The sequence below is a fragment of the Aethalodelphis obliquidens genome, unplaced genomic scaffold (assembly GCF_003676395.1).
Source record: "Aethalodelphis obliquidens isolate GAN/ISIS:26980383/991018 unplaced genomic scaffold, ASM367639v1 scaffold18, whole genome shotgun sequence".
Lineage (NCBI taxonomy): Eukaryota > Metazoa > Chordata > Mammalia > Artiodactyla > Delphinidae > Aethalodelphis > Aethalodelphis obliquidens.
Window position 1 is genome coordinate 22,985,967 of NW_020837962.1, and position 22,261 is coordinate 23,008,227.

At 38.0% G+C, this 22,261-nt stretch overlaps 1 protein-coding gene across 4 annotated transcripts in view; it reads right to left on the reverse strand.

Moving 5' to 3' along the window:
- Positions 1-22,261, reverse strand: part of SPTLC3 (serine palmitoyltransferase long chain base subunit 3) — a 126,441-nt gene that overhangs the window by 70,269 nt on the left and 33,911 nt on the right. For all 4 annotated transcript variants that reach the window (XM_027118172.1, XM_027118175.1, XM_027118174.1 and 1 more), the window contains 2 exons: positions 6,907-7,031; positions 4,347-4,440 (listed from right to left, as the gene is read on the reverse strand). In XM_027118172.1, the coding sequence (XP_026973973.1) occupies positions 4,347-4,440; positions 6,907-7,031 (219 nt within the window). The remainder of the gene's footprint in view (positions 1-4,346; positions 4,441-6,906; positions 7,032-22,261) is intronic.

Genomic DNA, 22,261 nt, shown 5'->3' on the forward strand with positions numbered 1-22,261 from the left:
TATGAGACTAGATATCAATGACAGGAAAAAAATATGTAAAAAATACAAACACATGGAGGCTAAACAATACACTACTTAATAGCCAAGAGATGACTGAAGAAATCAAAGAGGAAATCAAAAAATACCTGGAAACAAATGACAATGAAAACACAACAACTCAAAACCTATGGGATGCAGTAAAGCAGTTCTAAGAGGTAAGATTATAGCAATACAATCCTACCTTAAGAAACAAGAAACATCTCAAATAAACAACCTAACCTTACACCTAAAGGAATTAGAGAAAGAAGAACAAAAAACCCCCAAAGTTAGGAGAAGGAAAGAAATCATAAAGATCAGATCAGAAATAAATAAAAAAGAAATGAAGGAAACAATAGCAAAGATCAATAAAACTAAAAGCTGGTTCTTTGAGAAGATAAACAAAATTGATAACCCATTACCACACTCATCAAGAAAAAAAAGGGAGAAGACTCAAGTCAATAGAATTAGAAATGAAAAAGGGGAAGTAACAACTGACACTGCAGAAATACAAAGGATCATGAGAGATTACTACAAGCAACTATATGCCAATAAAATGGACAGCCTGGAAGAACTGGACAATTCTTATAAAGGTTTAACCTTCCAAGACTGAACCAGGAAGAAATAGAAAATATGAACAGACCAATCACAAGCACTGAAATTGAAACTGTGACTAAAAACCTTCCAACAAACAAAAACCCAGGACCAGATGGCTTCACAGGCGAATTCTATCAAACATTTAGAGAAGAGCTGACACCTATTCTTCTCAAACTCTTTCAAAATATAGCAGAGGGAGGAACACTCCCAAACTCATTCTACGAGGCCACCATCACCTTGATACCAAAACCAGACAAAGATGTCATAAACAAAGAAAACTACAGACCAATATCACTGATGAACATAGATGCAAAAATCCTCAACAAAATACTAGCAAACAGAATCCAACAGCACATTAAAAAGATCATACACCATGACCAAGTGAGGTTTATCCCAGGAATGGAAGGATTCTTTGATATACACAAATCAATCAATGTGATACACCATATTAACAAATTGAAGGAGAAAACCATATGATCATCTCAATAGATGCAGAGAACGCGTTCGACAAAATTCAACACCCATTTATGATAAAAACTCTCCAGAAAGTAGGCATAGAGGGAACTTTCCTCAACATAATAAAGGCCATATATGACAAGCCCACAGCGAACATCGTCCTCAATGGTGAAAAACTGAAACCTTTTCCATTAAGATCCGGAACAAGACAAGGTTGTCCACTCTCACTACTATTATTCAACATAGTTTTGGAAGTTTTAACCACAGCAATCAGAGAAGAAAAAGAAATAAAAGGAATACAAACCAGAAAAGAAGAAGTAAAGCTGTCACTGTTTGCAGATGACATGATACTATACATAGAGAATCCTAAAGATGCCACCAGAAAACTACTAGAACTAATCAATGAATTTGGTAAAGTAGCAGGATACAAAATTAATGCACAGAAATCTCTTGCATTCCTATACACTAATGATGAAGAATCTGAAAGTGAAATTAAGAAAGCACTCCCATTTACCATTGCAACATAGAGAATAAAATACCTAGGAATAAACCTACCTAAGGAGATGAAAGACTTGTATGCAGAAAATTATAAGACATTGATGAAAGAAATTAAAGATGATACAAATAGATAGAGAGATATACCATGTTCTTGGATTGGAAGAGTCAACATTGTGAAAATCACTATACTACCCAAAGCAATCTACAGATTCAATGCAATCCCTATCAAACTACCACTGGCAGTTTTCACAGAACGAGAACAAAAAATTTCACAATTTATATGGAAATACAAAAGACCCTGAATAGCCAATGCAATCTTGAGAAAGAAAAATGGAGCTGGAGGAATCAGCCTCCCTGACTTCAGACTATACTACAAAGCTACAGTAATCAAACAGTATGGTACTGGCACAAAAACAGAAAGATAGATCAATGGAACAGGATACAAAGCCCAGAGATAAACCCACGCACACGTGGTCACCTTATCTTTGATAAAGGAGGTAAGAATATACAGTGGAGAAAAGACAGCCTCTTCAATAAGTGGTGCTGGGAAAACTGGACAGCTACATGTATAAGAATGAAATTAGAACACTCCTTAACACCATACCCAAAAATAAACTTAAAATGGTTTAGAGACCTAAATGTAAGGACAGACACTATCAAACTCCTAGAGGAAAACATAGGCAGAACACTCTATGGCATAAATCACAGCAAGATCCTTTTTGACCCACCTCCTAGAGAAAGGGAAATAAAAACAAAAAGAAACAAATGGGACCTAATGAAACTTAAAAGCTTTTGCACAGCAATGGAAACCATAAACAAGACGAAAAGACAACCTTCAGAATGGGAGAAAATATTTGCAAATGAAGCAACTGATAAAGGATTGATCTCCAAAATTTACAAGCAGCTCATGCAGCTCAATATCAAAAAAACAAACAACCCAATCCAAAAATGGGGAGAAGACCTCAATATACATTTCTCCTAAGAAGATATACAGATTTCCAACAAACACATGAAAGAATGTTCAACATCATTACTCATTAGAGAAATGCAATTCAAAACTACAATGCGATATCATCTCACTCTGGTCAGAATAGCCATCACCAAAAAATCTACAAACAATAAATGCTGGAGAGGGCTGTGGAGAAAAGGGAACCCTCATACACTGTTGGTAGGAATGTAAATTGATACAGCCACTATGGAGAACACTATGGAGATTCCTTAAAAAACTAAAAATAGAACTACCATACGACCCAGCAATCCCACTACTGGGCATATACCCTGAGAAAACCATAATTCAAAAAGAGTCATGTTCCACAAAGATCATTGCAGCTCTATTTACAGTAGCCAGGACATGGAAGCAACCTAAGTGTCCATTAACAGTTGAATGGATAAAAAAGATGTGGCACATATATACAATGGAATATTACTCAGCCATAAAAAGAAACAAAATTGAGTTATTTGTAGTGTGGTGGATGGACCTAGAGTCTGTCCTACAGAATGAAGTAAGTCAGAAAGAGAAAAACTAATACTGTGTGTTAACACATATATATGGAATCTAAAAAAAAAAAAAAAGTCATGAAGAACCTAGGGGCAAGACGGGAATAAAGATGCAGACCTACTAGAGAATGGACTTGAGGACACTGAGAGGGGGAAGGGTAAGCTGGGACCAAGTGAGAGAGTGGTAGTGTATATATGGACATATAAACAGTACCAGATGTAACATAGATAGCTAGTGGGAAGCAGTCGCATAGCACAGGGAGATCAGCTCCATGCTTTGTGACCAGCTTGACAGGTGGGAGTGTGGGAGATGCAAGAGGGAAGAGATATGGGGATATATGTATATGTATAACTGATTCACTTTGTTATAAAGCAGAAACTAACCCACCATTGTAAAGCAATTATACTCCAATAAAAGCGTTAAAAAAAAAAAGAAGATATGGTGCATATACACAATGGAATACAACTCAGCCATAAAAAAGAATGAAATAATACCATTTGTAGCAATATGGATGCAACTAGAGATTATCATACTAAGTGAAGTAAGTCAAACAGAGAAAGAGAAATACCATACAATATCATTTATATGTGGAATCTAAAATATGACACAGATGAACATATCTACAAAACAGAGACAGACTCACAGACATAGAGAACAGACTTGTGGCTCTCCAAGGGGGAGGAGGAGTGGGGGAGGGGTGGACTGGGAGTTTGGGGTTAGTAGATGCAAACTATTCTGTATAGAATGAATAAACAACAAGGTCCTACTGTACAGCACAGAGAACTACATTCAACATCCCGAGATAAACCATAATGGAAAGGAATATAAAAAAGAATGCATATATAAATGAGTTACTTTGCTGTACAGCAGAAATTGTCACAACACTGTAAATCAACTGTGCTTCAATGAAAAAATAAATTAAAAATAAACTTAATTCTTTAAACTTTCTCAAGGCAGAGTTACAAAAGAGGAGGCATTATCACACTTCTGATAATTACGTGCAGTCTAAGAGCTCAGTCATGGCTTCAGAGGCCGCGCTGGAAGATCACTAATGACAGAGACACTAATGTGTTTGGGTTACACTTAGCAATCTGGGTGTTTAATGCAGTTCAACCATTTGTTCCAGGTCACCAGAGGTTAACAAGCCAGTAGTGAGTATAAACATGACTGTGTTTCATTAGCTAAGCTCCCAGGTCGAAGAGCAAGGACTAAGCCCCATCAATAATCTTTACTTTTGTCTAGAAGCAAGAGGTATCTATTGGATAAAAGCACTGATACTCACTGTTGTGTTTGAAGATCCTTATGGTTGCACCCGAGAGTCGGGCCCCAAGCACAAGAGATGCATGGTTTAACTCATCGCTTAAAATGAGGCATCCCTGGTAGAAAACAAGCACATGAAACAGGCCAATAAATAAAATGAAGGGAAAACAACATGTGGGAACAGGAACTCACTTTAAGATCTATAACACAGATTCTCCAAAACCCTCTTTAATTTTAAAAGTCCAAGAGTTTAAACTGGTGTCTTCGTGGATAAAATCCTCTAGAGCAATTTGCTGATGGAGTTGGGGATCTGTTAAGGGTTAACACCTTTTTGAAACATTTGCATATAGTTTTCAGCAGAGGAGGTCATCCAAGATCTTGGTTAAGCACCGGGTAGAGTCTAAAGGATTGATGGTTGGCAGGAAAACTAACATGATTTTGGGTGGGTTGTGGATTTGCTGAGGCTTTTCAGTCCCATGCTGGATTATTTGGAATGGTTTCGGGGCACTCTTACTGGTAGGCAGGGATAATTTCTGCAAAACATTTCAAGCTCTTGTTTTCTGATTCTCATTCCCTACTATATTAACATCCATGTAGACAGAGGCATCACTGCTTTACAGTTAAAAACTTTGCATCTGGAAAAGTATGGATGGCAATTCAGTCTGAGACAAGGAGAGAAGGTCACTCTAATTTACTGCTTATATAAGTTACTGTTTGTAAAATTATTTTTCTTTATTAAGTTAAAGATTTCTAAATTATGAAATTGCTCAAGTAGACTCAAAATGCAGAGACATGCAAAAAAATTAAAAATAAAGACCTTTATTTTATGGCCACCCAGAATCTTAGAGTTCTCCCTTATATTTTAGAAATCTCACACATGATACACTTTTAAGTGTTTGAGGCAAAGCCAGCAAAATTTTCACATCTCCATACCCCAGACATTGTGTGTGTATTTATAATTTTTTTTGGTGGACATTTGAGAGTTACTTGTAAACCTCATGATACCTCACCCTGAAATTCTTTAGCACGTGTCTACTAGGAAAGAGGACATTCTCCTACATGATCACAATGCAATTATCACACCTTTGAAATTAAACATTAATACAATGCTATCATCTAATATACAGTTCAAATCCAAATTTTTCCGACTGTCCTAAAAATGTCTTGATGCCTTTTACAGATGTTTCCTTTCCTATTTTTTTCAATGCAGAATCCAATCAAAGATCATACACCGCATTATATTAGTTGTCATGAGTCAGACTTTTAAAAACATAAATCTGATTATGGCATTTGCTTACTTAAAATGAACAAACCAACTCTTCATTTTTCTCCAGGAGAATTCCCAACACTCTAGCATGATTTATGCTATAAGGCTCTTTACAGTTTGGTAACTGCCTTCACCTCTGGTCTCTTCTTCATCCACTCTCCTATGTTCTAATTCTTCCAAACCTCAGTGCTTCACACATGCTGCTCACTCTTCCTTGTCTTAAGAAAATAACTTACTTATCTAAACAGATAAGTAACAGATTCTGTTCTCATGTCACCTACTTTGCACAAGCATCTCAGCCTTTCTCGAGAAGAGTTAGGGGACAACTCTTTTGTCCTTCCCCATTTACGGGCACCCCTTTTCTGTGGTATTTATTCTGTTACTTGGTGTGTTATTACCCCCATTAGAAACTACATGAATTTACAGGGCAAAGGTCTTGTTCATCTCTGTATACTCTGTAACTTGCCTCATATGAGAACACAGTAGATTCTCAATAAGTGACTTATTGAATGAATAAAGGGACAAACAACACAAGAAAAATGTTTTGTTAAAATAAATGCTTAATAAGCATTTGTTATGCTGAACATGGTGACTCGGGGGCCTAAAAATTTAATTGATTTTGTAAAACTGTCACTGAAGAGGAAGCTTGACTCCCATGTAGGGCTGCAATTCTATAACCAGATATCACGATGAAGAGATTTGCTGGACTCAGCTGGTACTTAGACAGGCTGGGACCTGGGACCTGGGACCCTTTGCTGCAATGCTTGCACCTGGACAAACCGCTTCATCTCCTTGTGCAACAAAATACAAAGAAACTATATGGGACTAAAATTAACTGCATGCCTGTGCAGTTGGGGCAAATTATGGACAACAAGATTCAAAAAGACCAAAAAACCCTACTGCCACTTCTGAAGAGCCGGAAGCAAAAGCAGGGTACCGCATATGCCTCTTGCACACAACACCACCAAAGCGGTGGGCAAACCTCCTAAGCCACCCCTCTGGCCTTACCCTGGGACCTGCCCCTACCCTCACCCCATATGAGGAACTAGCTCGCCCCCCTCCTTGGGGGCGAGCTCCCCCGCTGCTGCAGCAGGGGCCCCAATAAAGCCTTGCCTGAATCTCTTGTCTGGCCTCTTATCAATTTCTATCAATTAAGGAGGCCAGGCATCCTGGTCGGTAACAGTACATGTATTCAAAAAGCTGAAAATCCAAGCCTAAGAAAAGAAACTTCTCAGTCATACGTCTAACAAAGGACCTGCTCAGTTATGTCTTAGGAATAACACAGCAGAAGACAATTATGTTAACAAATTCTCACCTTTCCAACGAGTGCAGGGATATTCATTGAGTTCGTTGCAAATCCCATTCCAAAGACCATAGCAGCTTCTACATTCAGGAACTCAGCTACAAGGTCCTCCAACTCTTTATGTTTATCCAAGGTTCCTGCTCATGAAATGATAGGATGGGTGAATCTCCTGTTCTCAACAAGTCCAAGATTGAAAACTCAAATTCCAGTGCTTACCCATCACCAAAAGACACATACAGGAGTGCACATAGCAGGTCTATTTGCCATAGGCCGAATCTAGAAACAACCCAAATAACCACACACTGTAGAATGGATCAATACATATACAGTAGAATTCAACACATCAGTGAGAAAAAACAAACTAATGTCCCACACAACAGCATGGAAAATCTCACAAACATGTGGTCGAGAGAAAAAAGTCAGACATGTATACACTCATACTGTATGAATCCATTTATATGAAATTTACAAACAGACAAAACTAACCTGTAGTGTTAGAAGTCAGGAAAGTGGTTTCTTTTGTTGAGAGCATGGAGAGAACTTTGAGATGCTCTGTTCTGTTTCTAGATCTGGGTGCTGGTTATGTGGGTATGTTTGTTTTGTGAAAATCCATTTTATACTCACGATTGGTGCACTTTTCTATATATATAATTTATAATGCAATAAAATTTATAAAAAATGCCACAGTTCCTCTTTCTTTCCACCTTACATCCCACGAATAAGTAATTAAATTCTAACTCCCTCAGAGGGTTCCCGACACTCAAATGCAAACAGAGCTCATGACTTCCATACGTGCATTGAGCTATAATTTATTGAACCTTTGGAATGTGCTAGATTGCAAAGCCCACTATTTAGGTTATCTCATTTAATTTTAAGGGCCCAATAATGCAGGTATTATTACTTTACAGATAAGAAAACTGAAGTGGGAAGAGGTCACAGATAAAGAGCAACAGAGATACTCAAGTCTAACTCCAAAGTTCATATTTTTAAGACTCTACTACCTTTAAATGCTTACTCTCTGACCCCTTCTTATAAATAATCCCTCATGCCTTACTGAGAGTAAATACTAATGCTTCCCATAGTCTTGTTTGCCATCACTCTAACTTCTAGATCTATACTGTCCAATATGGTAGGCACCAACTACATATGGTTAGTGCAATAGAGGAACTGAGTTTTAAATTTTATTTAATTTTAGTGATTTTTTTCCAATAAACACAACTTTACTGTTTTGGTAGGATTATTTCCCACTTATTTCACTTTAACCAGTGAAAATTTGGTGTCTGAATTGACATGTACTGTAAGGGTAAAATACCCATCATTTTTTGAAGAGAGAACAAAAACAATAAAAATAATACAGTATAGTTCATTAATATTTCACTTATTGATTACATGGTTAAATGACAATACTTGGGATATATTGGATCACATAAAATGTATTATGACATTGTTTACCTGATTTTTTAAAACTTTTTAAAATGTGGCTACTAGAAAATTTTAAATTCCACGTGTCTTGCATTATATTTTTATTGGTCTAGATGATACACTTAACAGAATAGAAAAAATGTATAGGTGGACAGGAATTTGTATCCATCCATATGCAGATTTAACTCAGATTTAAGTTAGAGGAATGTTGTTGGCATATTCAGGACTATTATAAACAAGCTTCTATTAATCTAAAGATTAACATATATTACTACAAAGCGGGATATCAGAATTTTATTTAAATTGGTAAATTAGCTTGCTTATTGAGCTAAAATGGTGAGGAGTTGAACTTTAGAAGGCATTGCATGGTGAGTTGAAGTTTTATTTTGCATTTAACATAAAAGAGAACATGAGATAGCCCATCTTTGCCCTTCCCCTCTTCTCACGCTGCTGGCTGGTGGCCTTTTTCTCAAATCAGAATTCATTTATGCTCCAAACTGTCAGAAAACATAGTAAAACAAACATTCTAGCAGAGTCAATTGTATTCAAGATTTGGGGGTGGGGAATAGTTAGAAATTTAAATTGTAATTTAAAACTTTATTATCCAAGATACACTATAGTGTGAAAAGAGAAACTGAAATTTAAAGATAAAACGTGGGCACATAATCTTTTGTCAGATTTGTTTTTACCCAGCAGAGACTGCATTCCAAAGGGAACACCTCCAAGAACAGGTAATGAAAAGTCCACCGGCCTGGCCGTGAGGAGAGCTGGTTCTGACCCCAGCTCTTCCACTAAACAGCTGGGTGGCCTCTGGCTGCCCCTTCCGGCAGTTTCTGGAGAGACTGGGAGAGGTGCTGTTTTAGGCATCTTTGACCTTGGGAGTGGTCTTTCCTCCACCTAGAATGGTCTTCTGGCAGCTCCTAGTCACTCTTTGAGATCCACCTAACATGGCCTCTTTTCTCAGATGCAGTCTCAGCTTCCCCAGGCAAACTCGGTCATTTTCTCCTCTGAGGTCGCATAAGCCTCATCACATAATGATTATAGCACTTAGTAAGTTTCATTGGGGATGTTCATGGGGCCATCTTCTTTATTACAGAAAGAGCCCTTGGAGTGCAGATACTGGGTGTGCAGATACTGGCACTCCTATTGCAGTCCTGACAGGTAGTAGGTGCTTGCAACTCCTATTGCAGTACTGACATGTAGTAGGTGCTTGCTGAGTTGCATTCTGTCTTTTGATGGAGAAGGAGGCCAAGACTGAGGCTAGAGGAGGGGATGGCACAGGGAAAAAGGTCAAGAAGTCATGCGATGCCAGGGCAACAAGGCGACCAGGCAGTGAGCACCAGCTTGGAAACACCGATACCTGAAGAAGGTCTCCAGCAAGGATGGAGGGTGCCCAAACTTTGTTAACTTGGTAACTTTCCCCATGAGCCTTTCCTGCTCAGATGTCAGGGGACAACTGTGTCCTGGCCCAGTCACCCAGAAGTGCATGAGTCGACGTTCACGATGAATCTGCGTGATGTCTTCCTCCACCTACATCTTCCCCAAATCTGCCATTCCAAGGCCTTGTCTATGACAGTTACATCACTAAAAGTCCTTAGGATAATACAGGATGTCTTGTAAATGATTAAACAGCCAACCAACTAATTAGACATGGGTGTGTCTAAGAACAGCCTGAGGAATCCCCCTCTACGAGGTCTCTTTCATGATCTTGACTTAAAGAGAGGGAGAAGGTGGGGGAAAGCAGGTGACCAGATTAGGTCTCCAGAAACCAGCCTTCTTCTGGATTTCCAGTGGTCAGGTGGTTAGTAAAGTAATTTTCAAATATATCAGTTTCTACAAATGGATGTCTCACAGCTGGGTTACGAGTTGTCAGTTGTTTTGCATCTAGGGGCTTACCTTCAATTTGTAGAAAATAATAGTTCCCACTCCCAAACCCCATGATCATGGAGTTTCTCTGTTTAGTGTTCATAGCTCAGATTTCATCAACAGATATGACAGATTCCCAGGATGGTTGGATATTTTCTACTCTAAGAAGCCATGCCTTGCAACGTTAGACTGGGCTGGTCTGGGATGGGGTGGGGTTTTTAAGGAAGAATAGATAATATGTCTCTTTCATATTAATGGACTGCTGCTTTCTGCCTCCTGTTCCTCAAATTCAAGAAATAAAAATGTAGGAATTAACACAACATTGTAAATCAACTATACTTCAATAAAAAATTCAAAACTGAAAAAATATGTATAATTGAATCACTTTGTTGTACAGCAGAAATTAACACAATGTTGTAAATCAACTATACTTCAATAAAAAATATTAAAACTGAAGAAAAAAGAAATGAAAATGTAGAAGGACCTTGGGGAAACAAAACTGTCACTAGAAACTTAACTAGCTTGTTTCCACCAACATTCAAGCCATACCCTGATTGAATGGAGATGCCTGAGTCCTGTCAAGTTTGCCCTTGGTGGTCTGAGTACTTGAGGACTTCTAGAAATCATATTCAACATTTTGTTGCTGACATATAACTGTGGGCCTTTTTTTTAAATCTCAAGAAAGCAGAGCTATAGTTCTAACTGAAGGTACAAATATATCCACAATAATCTTTATTTCTCTGTGACTTTTGTTTTTTCTTTAGTCTCTGAAAGTCACATATAGGCTGGTGAGAACGGATCTCCGAATTTCAGTGTTGTGCATATATTGACACTTGTTCTTATCCTGAAGGTTTATTTATCCAGTGGATACTGAAAATCTGCTTTGTGAATAAAAGAATAAATACAAGCTGGGTGTATCCTCTTGCCAGATCTCTCAGCAGTATTTTCACATGCCAAGCACAGGGTATGCCACCATCAGTCAAATCAATAAAAATCAGACTCAGGAAAAAGTAGCAATATTATGCTTATGAACTCTACATTTCAGCTGATTTTTTAATGATATCGGCCTTCATATTGACACTGATTAATAGTAAAGGGTGTAGGTGTTATTAACAAGCCTGTTTCACAACCACCTATTCTTCCTGTGTAGCACATGTGAAGACTAATTTCCAAACTGTGACAGTAGTCTCTTTTCGTCCAGAATATCCTGTTTGTTGATTGTTGCTTAGATGTGACCTAGGAGTAGGTGGTCATTTATTGTGGCAACATGCCAGCCATTTCATCTGGCTGTTCCTACTGTGCTATGGCTCTCAGCCCACTTCTGAGCCACTTTGCTTGAACTGGTGATTCCTGCATTAAAATCAGCATCAACCCTTCTGCCTAAAGGAGTCCACCTTTCAGCTCTTCACCCAAAAGCACTTAGAATACCCTGTTCTTCTGCTTATTCCGTTTGTGTAAAGTCTGGTAGGGGTTACAGAGCTACTAAGCCTCTTGAGTACCTTTGTTTTCCCGTGAAACATTCAGAGAAAAGTCTTGAAGCCAGATGGGTTGTCTGAAATGGGTCTAGAACACACTGTCACACTGAGCAGAGGCCACCAGTGCTGGGTCAAGAGACCACCCATCCAGATGAAGTTCAGTAAAACAGCAGAAACAATTTTTATCTGCCCAACTTCCCAGGACTTTATTTTTAGCAAACCACTTGCCATCTCTTGGCAGGTTAAAACGTTAATAGATAATTAGAATCCGATGCAAACAAAAACCTTAAGGTGTGGATATGTAATTATGATGAGCTTTCCTCTCACAAATCATCTTGATAAGAGAAGAATTTTTAAGTGGACCAGATGATGACCTCTACCTCACCTCTGACCACATACTCAATAGAGTCATGTTTCACCCTTCTTTTTTTTCTTTAACATTTTTTTAAATTCTTTTTGCTGTACGCGGGCCTCTCACTGCTGTGGCCTCTCCTGTTGCGGAGCACAGGCTCCGGACGCACAGGCTCAGCGGCCACGGCTCACGGGCTCAGCCGCTCCGCGGTATGTGGGATCTTCCCGGACCGGGGCACGAACCCGTGTCCCCTGCATCGGCAGGGGGACTCTCAACCACTGCGCCACCAGGGAAGCCCTAACATTTTGTTTTGATGTAATTTTTGACCTACTAAAAAGTTGCAAGAATAGTATCAAGAATCCCCAAATACTTTTCATCCAGATTCCCCATGTTATCATTTTAGTACATTTCATTAAATATCATTCTCTCTCTCTCTATGTGTGTGTATATATATATACGCACACACGTGTGTATATAATTATATATAATATATACAATTATATGAAATTTTTTGCTGAACTATTTAATAAATTACGATCATAATGCCCCCTTTTCTTAAATATTTCACTCTGTATTTCCTAAAAACAGGGCATTCTCTTATGTAACGCCAGTACTATTATCATTGATATAATACTATTATCTACTGTACTACTGTACAGGGCTAATTCACGTTTGATTCTCTTACTTTAAAAACCCAACTCTGGGGCTTCCCTGGTGGCGCAGTGGTTGAGAATCTGCCTGCTAATGCAGGGGACACGGGTTCGAGCCCTGGTCTGGGAAGATCCCACATGCCGCGGAGCAACTAGGCCCGTGAGCCACAACTACTGAGCCTGCACGTCTGGAGCCTGTGCTCCGCAGCAAGAGAGGCTGCGATAGTGAGAGGCCCGTGCACTGCGATGAAGAGTGGCCCCTGCTTGCCACAACTAGAGAAAGCCCTCGCACAGAAATGAAGACCCAATACAGCCAAAAAAAAAAAAAAAAAAAGTAACGAATGTTCAACTACAAAAAACCCACCTCTGGAAACAAAGATAGATGAAGGAGGGGGAATGAAGCAACTTCTAATGAGGGTCCACTTATGTATATGGTTATTTAATCATTACACCTCCACACTCTCTATAAAATAGGCATCCTGGTCCTTATCAGTGAGGAAATAGATGCAGAAGTGATGCCACTTACCCAAAGGAGATAGAGCTAATAAGTGCAGACCACCTACTTAACAACGTGACAACCTACCCTGCTGAAACATTTCAAGCTTTATCTCAATTAATTGTCATACAAATTTTTGAAGTTGGTACTGCTGTTATCTCCTTTTATAGATAAGTACACCAAAGCCTGAGAGTTTAGTTCACTTGCCCAAGGTCATGCAGTTAGTAAGTCTAGAGCCAAGGTTCAGATTCAGCATGTGTGACTCTAGAGAGATAACTCTTTCCCTTCCTCAGAACACTCTTCTGGGTTGGGTTTTTTTTTTGGCTGCGTTGGGTCTTCATTGCTGCAAGCTTCTCTAGTTGCAGCGAGCTGGGGCTACTCTTTGTTGTGGAGCTCCGGCTTCTCATTGCGGTGGCTTCTCTTGTTGTGGAGCGTTGGCTCTAGGGTACGTGGGCCTCAGTTATTGGGCCGCGCCGGCTCAGTGGTTGTGGCTTGTGGGCTCTAGAGCGCAGACTCAGTAGTTGTGGTGCACGGGCTTTGTTGCTCCACGGCATGTGGTATCTTCCCCGACCAGGGATCGAACCCGTGTCTCCTGCATTGGCAGGCAGATTCTTAACCGCTGCGCCACGAGGGAAGTCCCCCACTCTTTCGTTTTTACCCGAATCTGCGTTTTCTGAATTACAACTCTTAACACACAAAATAAAGCTCTTTGTTCTTGGCACCCTTGAAACTAATTATTGTTTGATATTACCAGTGGTTAAAGGATATACACAGGTACTGATGTCTATGAAAGTTAATCTATATCCTTAGTATATTTGGATGTAACAGGATTTTTAGTCTAAATTTAGTAAAGGAGGGCTTCCCGTGTCGCAGTGGTTGAGAGTCCGCCTGCCGATGCAGGGGACACGGGTTCGTGCCCGGGAGGATCTCACATGCCGCGGAACGGCTGGACCCGTGAGCCATGGCCGCTGAGCCTGTGCGTCCGGAGCCTGTGCTCCGCAAAGGGAGAGGCCACAACAGCGAGAGGCCCGCGTACCGCAAAAAAAAACAAAACTCTAGTCTTCATGTATATTATGGTTTTTTTCTAGGTGAAGGGAAGTGGTAGATGATCTACGTATTCTGGAAGTCTGTGAGTTTCAACTTTTTTCGATCATCCCAGGTGTTACCCTGCTGGCAAGTATTATACTTATGTAAAATCACTGGCATATCTTGTTAAGTTGTTATGTTTGCTTGGCTTTGTTGAACCTACAGGGCCAAATTCTTCACTTGCAGAAATATCTCTGCTAGTTGAAATTTGGCTGTGCTGTAATTTCTATCACTCTCAAGAGAAGGGCAATTACCTTGTCAGAATTATAACAGGTATCAGGAAATTGCCAAAAGGCTTTCAGAAACCAAGATACACTTTCATTTTCCTCCTCCCAAACTATTCCCCTGAGGGTCCACCTTCCTTTACAAATATTCTTAAAGGAAAATAAAAAGGCTTGAGAGAAATGCAATGAAATCTCATTGATCAGAATTTACAACAATTTAGTCTGAAAGGGGCTGGCACTGTCTATGAATAAAGGTTTTGCTGTGTAAATTAAGAAGGTAATACTAATTGAGATGGAGACCTTTATAGCCTATTTAACTGAATCCACTGCTTTAAAGCATATTTATAGCATTGATTTGCATAAAATCCTGTTAATTAAAATTGCTTTTTTTAAAAAAGGAAGCAAGATCTCTACTTGGTAGCAATTTCTTAGAAACTGCGATTTCCATAGGAATTTGAAGCTGATATTTATTTGAAATATGTTTTAAGTTACACATTTTGCAAATTGAGGCTGACCCCTTCTTCAATATTTAGGTCAGCAAGGTTGCACATTCCTGGAATCTAGGTACAAAGGTTTGAGAAGGAAACCAAAGAAGAGTCTAAGTACTCTGAATGAAACAGTAGCAGAGAACTTGTCATGTAGAGAAAGAGGGAGACACACTGTCTAACGGCTAAGAACAATGTTCTCAAACTGAGAAATAGCAATTTCAGGAAATTTGTACATAACTAACGTGAAAATCACATCCGAAACCTGAGAATGGAAAATAATATCCTATTATATCCAGTTTCATTGATTCCTAAGTGTTCCTAAGTGTGTTCTTTCTGACGTTTTTAAGATGAAAAATATTTCAAGCCTACTTCTTGAAATTGCAACTATAATTTGAAAGAAGGTTCTCAACTAGGCAGTTTTTAGGTAGACGTACTAATCAGGTTTTCCTGATGTGATGATTCAAGCACAAGGCTTTCCTTCTCAAAGGAAAAAAGTCTCCACGTAGAAATAATCTTTCATTGGCACAGAATTAGTCTTCTGGCATCCCATGAGTTTGTTTTCTTAGAAGTGAACTTCTGACTAACAGTTGCTAGGTGAAACTCTGGCAGCACTCATAGAGCATATAGATTTAGATAATGTACTGTTACTAGACATCCACTTTTAACCATCCAGTGCTTAGGGAAAGAAAGACCAAGAAGCTACACTTCCTTGTTGACCAAAAGCAGAGAAGAGGGGAGAAAGTGAAGGAAGAAATTTCTACATATTGAGGTGTAGAGAAATCATTCTGGCTTATACATGATTTAACAAACTTTATGCTACCTAGAACAATCTGTCTCTGGCCTGTCAAACATGCATTGTACATCTGATTTAACCATTTAGAAAAAGAATGCATTAAAAAAAAAAATGGAGTAACTGTAGTTCAGGCATCTAAAATGGAGCCAGGCAGCTATTGTGGATGTGGTTTCAGACGTGTTCCCGCATCACTGAGACTTGAATTTTCTGAACTTTATCAAACTCAAGGACACCACCAACCATCCTGAAAACAATATCAGCTAAGAGCTGCCAGCTGTAAACTTATGGTCTCACGGTCTGCCCTTGTAACTACGCAACCATTTCAGACCTCAATCAATCCTTACTTAAAAACACCCTTACCTCTTGCCAGTTCTAGTTATAATTCTTGATAAAAACTCATGTAACTAACTGGAACCTTGCAGTTTTTGCCTTTATAAGCCTCCCGCATTTCATAGTCTGGAGGGATACAATTCTAGTGCTTCTTGAATTTGTATCTCCCAGGCTGGCTATAGTCCTCAGTTGGGCTGGAATAAAACTCTTTTCTATTCCTGCTATTAGATTGCTTATTGATTCTTTCCATCAACAAACAGAAACAAAAGCTTCTCTCTAGTTTGCCTGAGTTTATCCTTTCCTAAATTTGGAAATCTGGACCAGCAATGTGTGTCAGAATAGACTCAGAGATAAAAATCAAATTGCTTCACTGATTTCTGGGTGTATCTTACCTACTTTCCAGTTTTTATTTATAAGCTCCATCCCCCAGGTATATGTGGTATTCATTCCACACAAGGTGAAAGACCATTGCATTTTGGAAAATCTTTGAAAATTGGGTCAAGAAAGTCAGCCATGCTAGATAGTTTCCAGTGGTTCCCAAAGTGTGGTCCCCAGAGCAGCAGCATCAATATCACCTTGGAATTTGTTAGAAATGCAAAATCTCGGGTCCTATTCCAGACTGACTGCATCAGGAACTCTGTAGGTGGGCCCAACAATCTGTGTTTTTCCAAGCCCTGCAGGTGATTCTAATGTGAGCTAAAGTTTGAAAACCACTGGTTGAAGGTAAAAAATCCACATAACCTGCAGCAGAAACCCTCCAGTACACTGAAAAAATCTGGTCAGACTGATTCAGTGGTAATGTCTTAGAAGTACTATAACGATTTCCATAAGACTGTGCCCTCATCTTAGGCTCCTGGTGACTTTTAAAGAAATAATTAAACCAAAAAATGTGAGGTCATTGTGGAAAACAGAAAATACTACACAATAAAATATAACCATCTTTATCAATACAGATATTCATGTAAAATATATTTTAAAAAGTGGACTCATACATACTGCTCTTGTTTTAGTCTCTTAACAATGTATTTTCTTTTTTTATTGAAATATAGTTGATTTACAATGTTGTGTTAATTTCTGCTGTACAGCAAAATGATTCAGTTATACATATACATACATTCTTTTTCATATTCTTTTCCATTATGGTTTATCACAGGCTATTGAATATAGTTCCCTGTGCTATACAGTAAGACCCTATTGTTTATCCGTTCTATATATAATAGTTTGCATCTGCTAATCCCAAACTCCTGCTCCTTCCCTCCCCCACCTCCCCTCCCCCTTGGCAACCACAAGTCTGTTCTCTATGTCTGTGAGTCTGTTTTTGTTTCGTATATAAGTTAATTAACAATGTATTTTCCATTTTACAGAAGAGAAAATTGAAGACTAGGAAGGTGTATATAATAGTTTATCTCAGGCCCTAGCTAGTTAAAAGTAAGGACTAGGATTTGAATCCCAGCAGCCTCATCCCAGAGCCTTTGCTCTAAATCATGGTGCTGAGCAACTACATTATAACTTTGTATGGCTAAATAATATTATGTTAAACAGATCTACTAAGTATATTCAATCACTTTCCTTGCTGGAAATGCCTCATTTCCCCAATTTTTCTATTATCAAATACAATGCAATGATTATTCTCGATCATACATCATTGAATACTTACTCAAAATTTTCAAAGCAAAATTTCTCAAAATGGAATTGCTGAGTTAAATGGCTTGCAGTTGATACATTTTCAAATTGCCCTGCAATTTACTCTGTCAATAGTATATAAGGGTGCCCTTTTCTTCACTCCTTTGAAACTTTGGGATATTATTTTCTGTCTTTTGCCAATTAGGTGAAAATGGTAACTCTGTGTCTTAATAATTTTTTGATTATTTAAGGGGCAGAGTATTTTCCACAAGCTCATTGCCCATTTATATTTATTTTATTTTCCTTAATTGTCCATTTATGTACTGGATCTACCTTTAAAAGTAAAACTTTCATTTAAACTAGAACATACATAGAAAATGGGAAAAAAATTGTACATATGGAGCTCTATGAAGTTTCATACAGTGAACTCACATAACTGTATCAAGGTTAAAAAAACCCAATATGAACAGCTTTGCCCTCTTTGGTCACCATCCACCTCCCCCAAAGGTAACGTACGCATTCTAAACAGGGGTGATATTGCTTTCAAAGAGGTGAAAATTGGTTTTTGGAGGGGGAATATCTTACTCTATTTATGTGTAAAGCAGAGATATCCATGTACTACATAAACAAATATATAGTGTATCTGTGGTATTCAAGTGTCATGAGAGGAAATGATAATGAAAAAAAAGGTTGAGGGACATCACACTATCCTACTCTGTAGTTTTGCCTGTTTTGAACTTTGTCAAAATCTTGGCCCACTTCTTAAACTGGGATGTTCTTTTCCTTTTGATTTGTAAGCGTCTTTACACGTTAAGAATATTAACATTTTGTTAAATATATGTGAATAATTTTTTCTAATTTTGTTCTTTGACTTTTAACTTTGTTGACATTGTTGTTGGCTTTTGTTTGTTTGTTTGTTTTGTTTTGTACAGCAGTTTAAATTTTTCATTTTGTTGGATCTTTTCCCTCCATGTTTCTGGGAGAGCTTTCTCTGGTTCCCTGGAGTGTGAGTACACAGTAGACTACTGTCTGAATCAGGCTTGTGAAATCTGAAGGGCAAACAGCTGTGGCTACTGGTTGGGTTGGGAACAAGCTGTCTCTCCTAACAGGGAGAATGCCTGTTTTCCATGGACCTGAGTGGCCTGTGTTGCAAGGAGTGAGCCTGAGCATCATTTAAAATGCATCCCTGCCATGTAAGAGGGCATCTTGCCGGGTGAGGTGAGTTTTGCTGGAAAGACTGGAGGTCATTATGGGTTGTAGAATGGAGGCGTGATCAGAAGTGACAAGCTAGAGAAGAGGCTGCTGTGGTCTGAATGTTTGTGTCCCCCCAAAATTCATATATTGAAAACCTAATGTCCTAAATGATGGCATTTGGAGGTGGGGTTTTTGGGAGGTGATTAGGTCTTGAGGATGGAGCCCTCATAAATAGGATTAGTGCCCTTACAAAAGAGGCCCAAAGAGCTAGCCCACCCCTTCTGCCATGTGAGGACACATACAAGGAGAAATCTGTAACACAGAAGAGGCCCCGCTTGACCATGCTAGCTCCCTGATCTTGGACTTTCAGCCTCCAGAAAGGTGAGGAATACACTTCTGTTGTTTATAAGCCACTCAGTCTGTGGTATTTTGTTATATCAGCCCAAATGGACTAAGACACAAGCATTGCTCACATAAAGGGAGATGTAGTCTGATATTTCTAGGAGGGCCTTTACCAAGGAACACACACAAGTGCATCTTGTATTTGAATTGTCTGAGTAGTTTTATTCTGTTCATTTGTTCATTCATTCATCCATTTAGTCATTCACTCAGTTTCAATTTTATTTATATAGTTATTTCTGGCGGTGATTGCTTTTGTTTTTGCATTGCAATTGCAAATGCATTTGCAATTTACCTAAGTGTAACTTACCTAGATACAGTGCGTGAGATAGGAATCTGGCTTATTTCCTTATATGATCAGCCAGTTATCACAAAACTAATTGTGATATAATTGATCCTCTTCTAGCTGATTTGAAATGTTGTTCTTTTTATATACAGATGAGTGGACCAAACTGTCTCCAGACTTTTGGTTGAGACTTCCCACCACCCATCTTTTCTATTAATGCCACTGGATTGTGTTCAATTTACATATTCATTTTAAGGAAGATTTGATCGAATTGTAATACTGAGCCATTCCCTTCTAGGATATTGGTGTCTCTCTCTGTTTCTTTCAAGTATTATTTTAGGTCTTTTATAAAAATCTTAGTTTTCTTCAAATAGGTTCTAAACATTTTGTAATGAGGTGGATGGACCTAGAGTCTGTCATACAGAGTGAAGTAAGTCAGAAAGAGAAAGACAAATACCATATGCTAACACATATATATGGAATTTAAGAAAAAATATGTCATGAAGAACCTAGGGGTAAAACAGGAATAAAGACACAGACCTATAGAGAATGGACTTGAGGATATGGGGAGGGGGAAGGGTAAGCTGTGACAAAGTGAGAGAGTGGCATGGACATATATACACTACCAAACGTAAAATAAATAGCTAATGGGAAGCAGCCTCATAGCACAGGGAGATCAGCTCGGTGCTTTGTGACCACCTAGAGGGGTGGGATAGGGAGGGTGGGAGGGAGGGAACACAAGGGACACAAGGGTGGGAGGGAGGGACACAAGAGGGAAGAGATATGGGAACATATGTATATGTATAACTGATTCACTTTGTTATAAAGTAGAAACTAACACACCATTGTAAAGCAATTATACTCCAGTAAAGATGTAAAACCAAAACCAAAAACAAAAACCCAACATTTTCAAAATAAGCTTATTTCCTAGGTCTGTGCCATTTTCCCTCATATTTACTAATAATATTATTTTTCCCAGTATATCCTCTTATTGATTGTTGATTATAGACTTTCTGAATTTTAAAAATTAGTGGTTTTTGAATGTAGCTCTTTATTGAATTCTTTATTAAATGTTTATTATTTCTAATAAATTCTTGATAGTTTAGTATGTAAAATGGAAGAAAATGGACTAAAACTCTGTCCCTCCTGCTCAGCAGCCCCTCATCTCTACAGTGGCCTCAAGAGCAGCCCCTTCTGAGGATCACTTTACTACTCACAGATCATGGTTTAAAAAATAGAGAAAGGAACAACCAGATCGTCTACAAATAATGGTTAGATCACCTCTTCTTTTACTGCACATATATTTCTTATTTTGTCACATGGTAGTTATTCAATAAATATTTATTGATGTAAGGAGTAAAATATAAATGAATAATTATATTGCTTAGTACTTCCAAAGGTTATTAAAATGGTGGTAAAAACACATCTTCATCTTTTCCCTGACTCAAAGTGAAAACTTCTAGTAACTAGAAGTTTCATCACAAAGTGTAGTACAAGTCTCATTGTTTGAAGTAGATATTTTTTATTCCATTCAAGAATCTCTTATTTTTATTCTATTAAAAGTTTTATAAGGAATGGATATTGAATTTTATAAATGTTTTAGTGACATCTATCAAGATAATCATATGTTTTCCTTCTTGGATCTTTCAAGGTTACAAATTTTCTTATTGAACTCACTATCCTTATAGTCCCTGCATAGAACCACTTGATCATGGTATCATGTTATTTGACTATACTGTTGAATTTGCAATGTCAATTTCTTGTATAATTTTCTTCCCAAGTAATATTGCCTTATAATTTTCCTTTTATTAAATGCTCGTTTGTCAAATTTTGGGATCAGGGTTATGCTAGCTTAGTGGTTGTCAACTCTGGCTGGTCATCAGAATCACCTCTAGTGACTTATTAAAATTTAGATGCCTCAGCCCAATAGAAATTACTCTTCTCTAATTTATAAGTTCCTGTTTATATCTTTAATAGTGTAATACTTTTGCTTTCCTCTTATTCCTTACTCCATTGGCTGTTAGTTTACTAGCTTCGATCTTACTTCTTTAGTAAAGTAAGAATACACATTTTCCTCTGAGTACACAACTAGTTGGATCCTATGGTGTTCTCATAATTGTTAGTTTCTAAACATGATGTAAGTGTAACTTCATTTGCCTGTTGATTCAAGAGTTACTTATGAGAGAGCTTTAAAAGTTTCAAGTGATTTTTAAAAAGGGTTCATTTCTAATTTTGGTATTAATTTTTAGCTTTATTTCACAGTGGTCCAAGAACGTGACCTATGTAGATTTCACTTTTTGGAATTCAATGAGGTTTTCTTTGTGCATAATATATAGTAAATTTATATGAAAATTCAATAAATATTTAAAAAGATATCGTCTACTGGTAATATGTTTTAAAGTTCAGCATTCAATATATAAATATTAAACTAAACTCAACAATTACATTGTTAATGTCTTCTGTGTCTTTATTTGCTTATTTTTTTGTCTTCTTCATTTTTCAAGGACTGGGAGGAACTTTAGGGTTTCCTATCACTATCTCACTTTTTATTTTTCTCACTTTTGTTTTTAATCAAGTATGTTAAGTTGACCCATATGATTTTTCAAGCCTCCCATAATTCATTGTCCTACTAATTTCCAGTTTGTATAGAAAAATAAAGAGCCATATATGTCTCTTCTGTGTT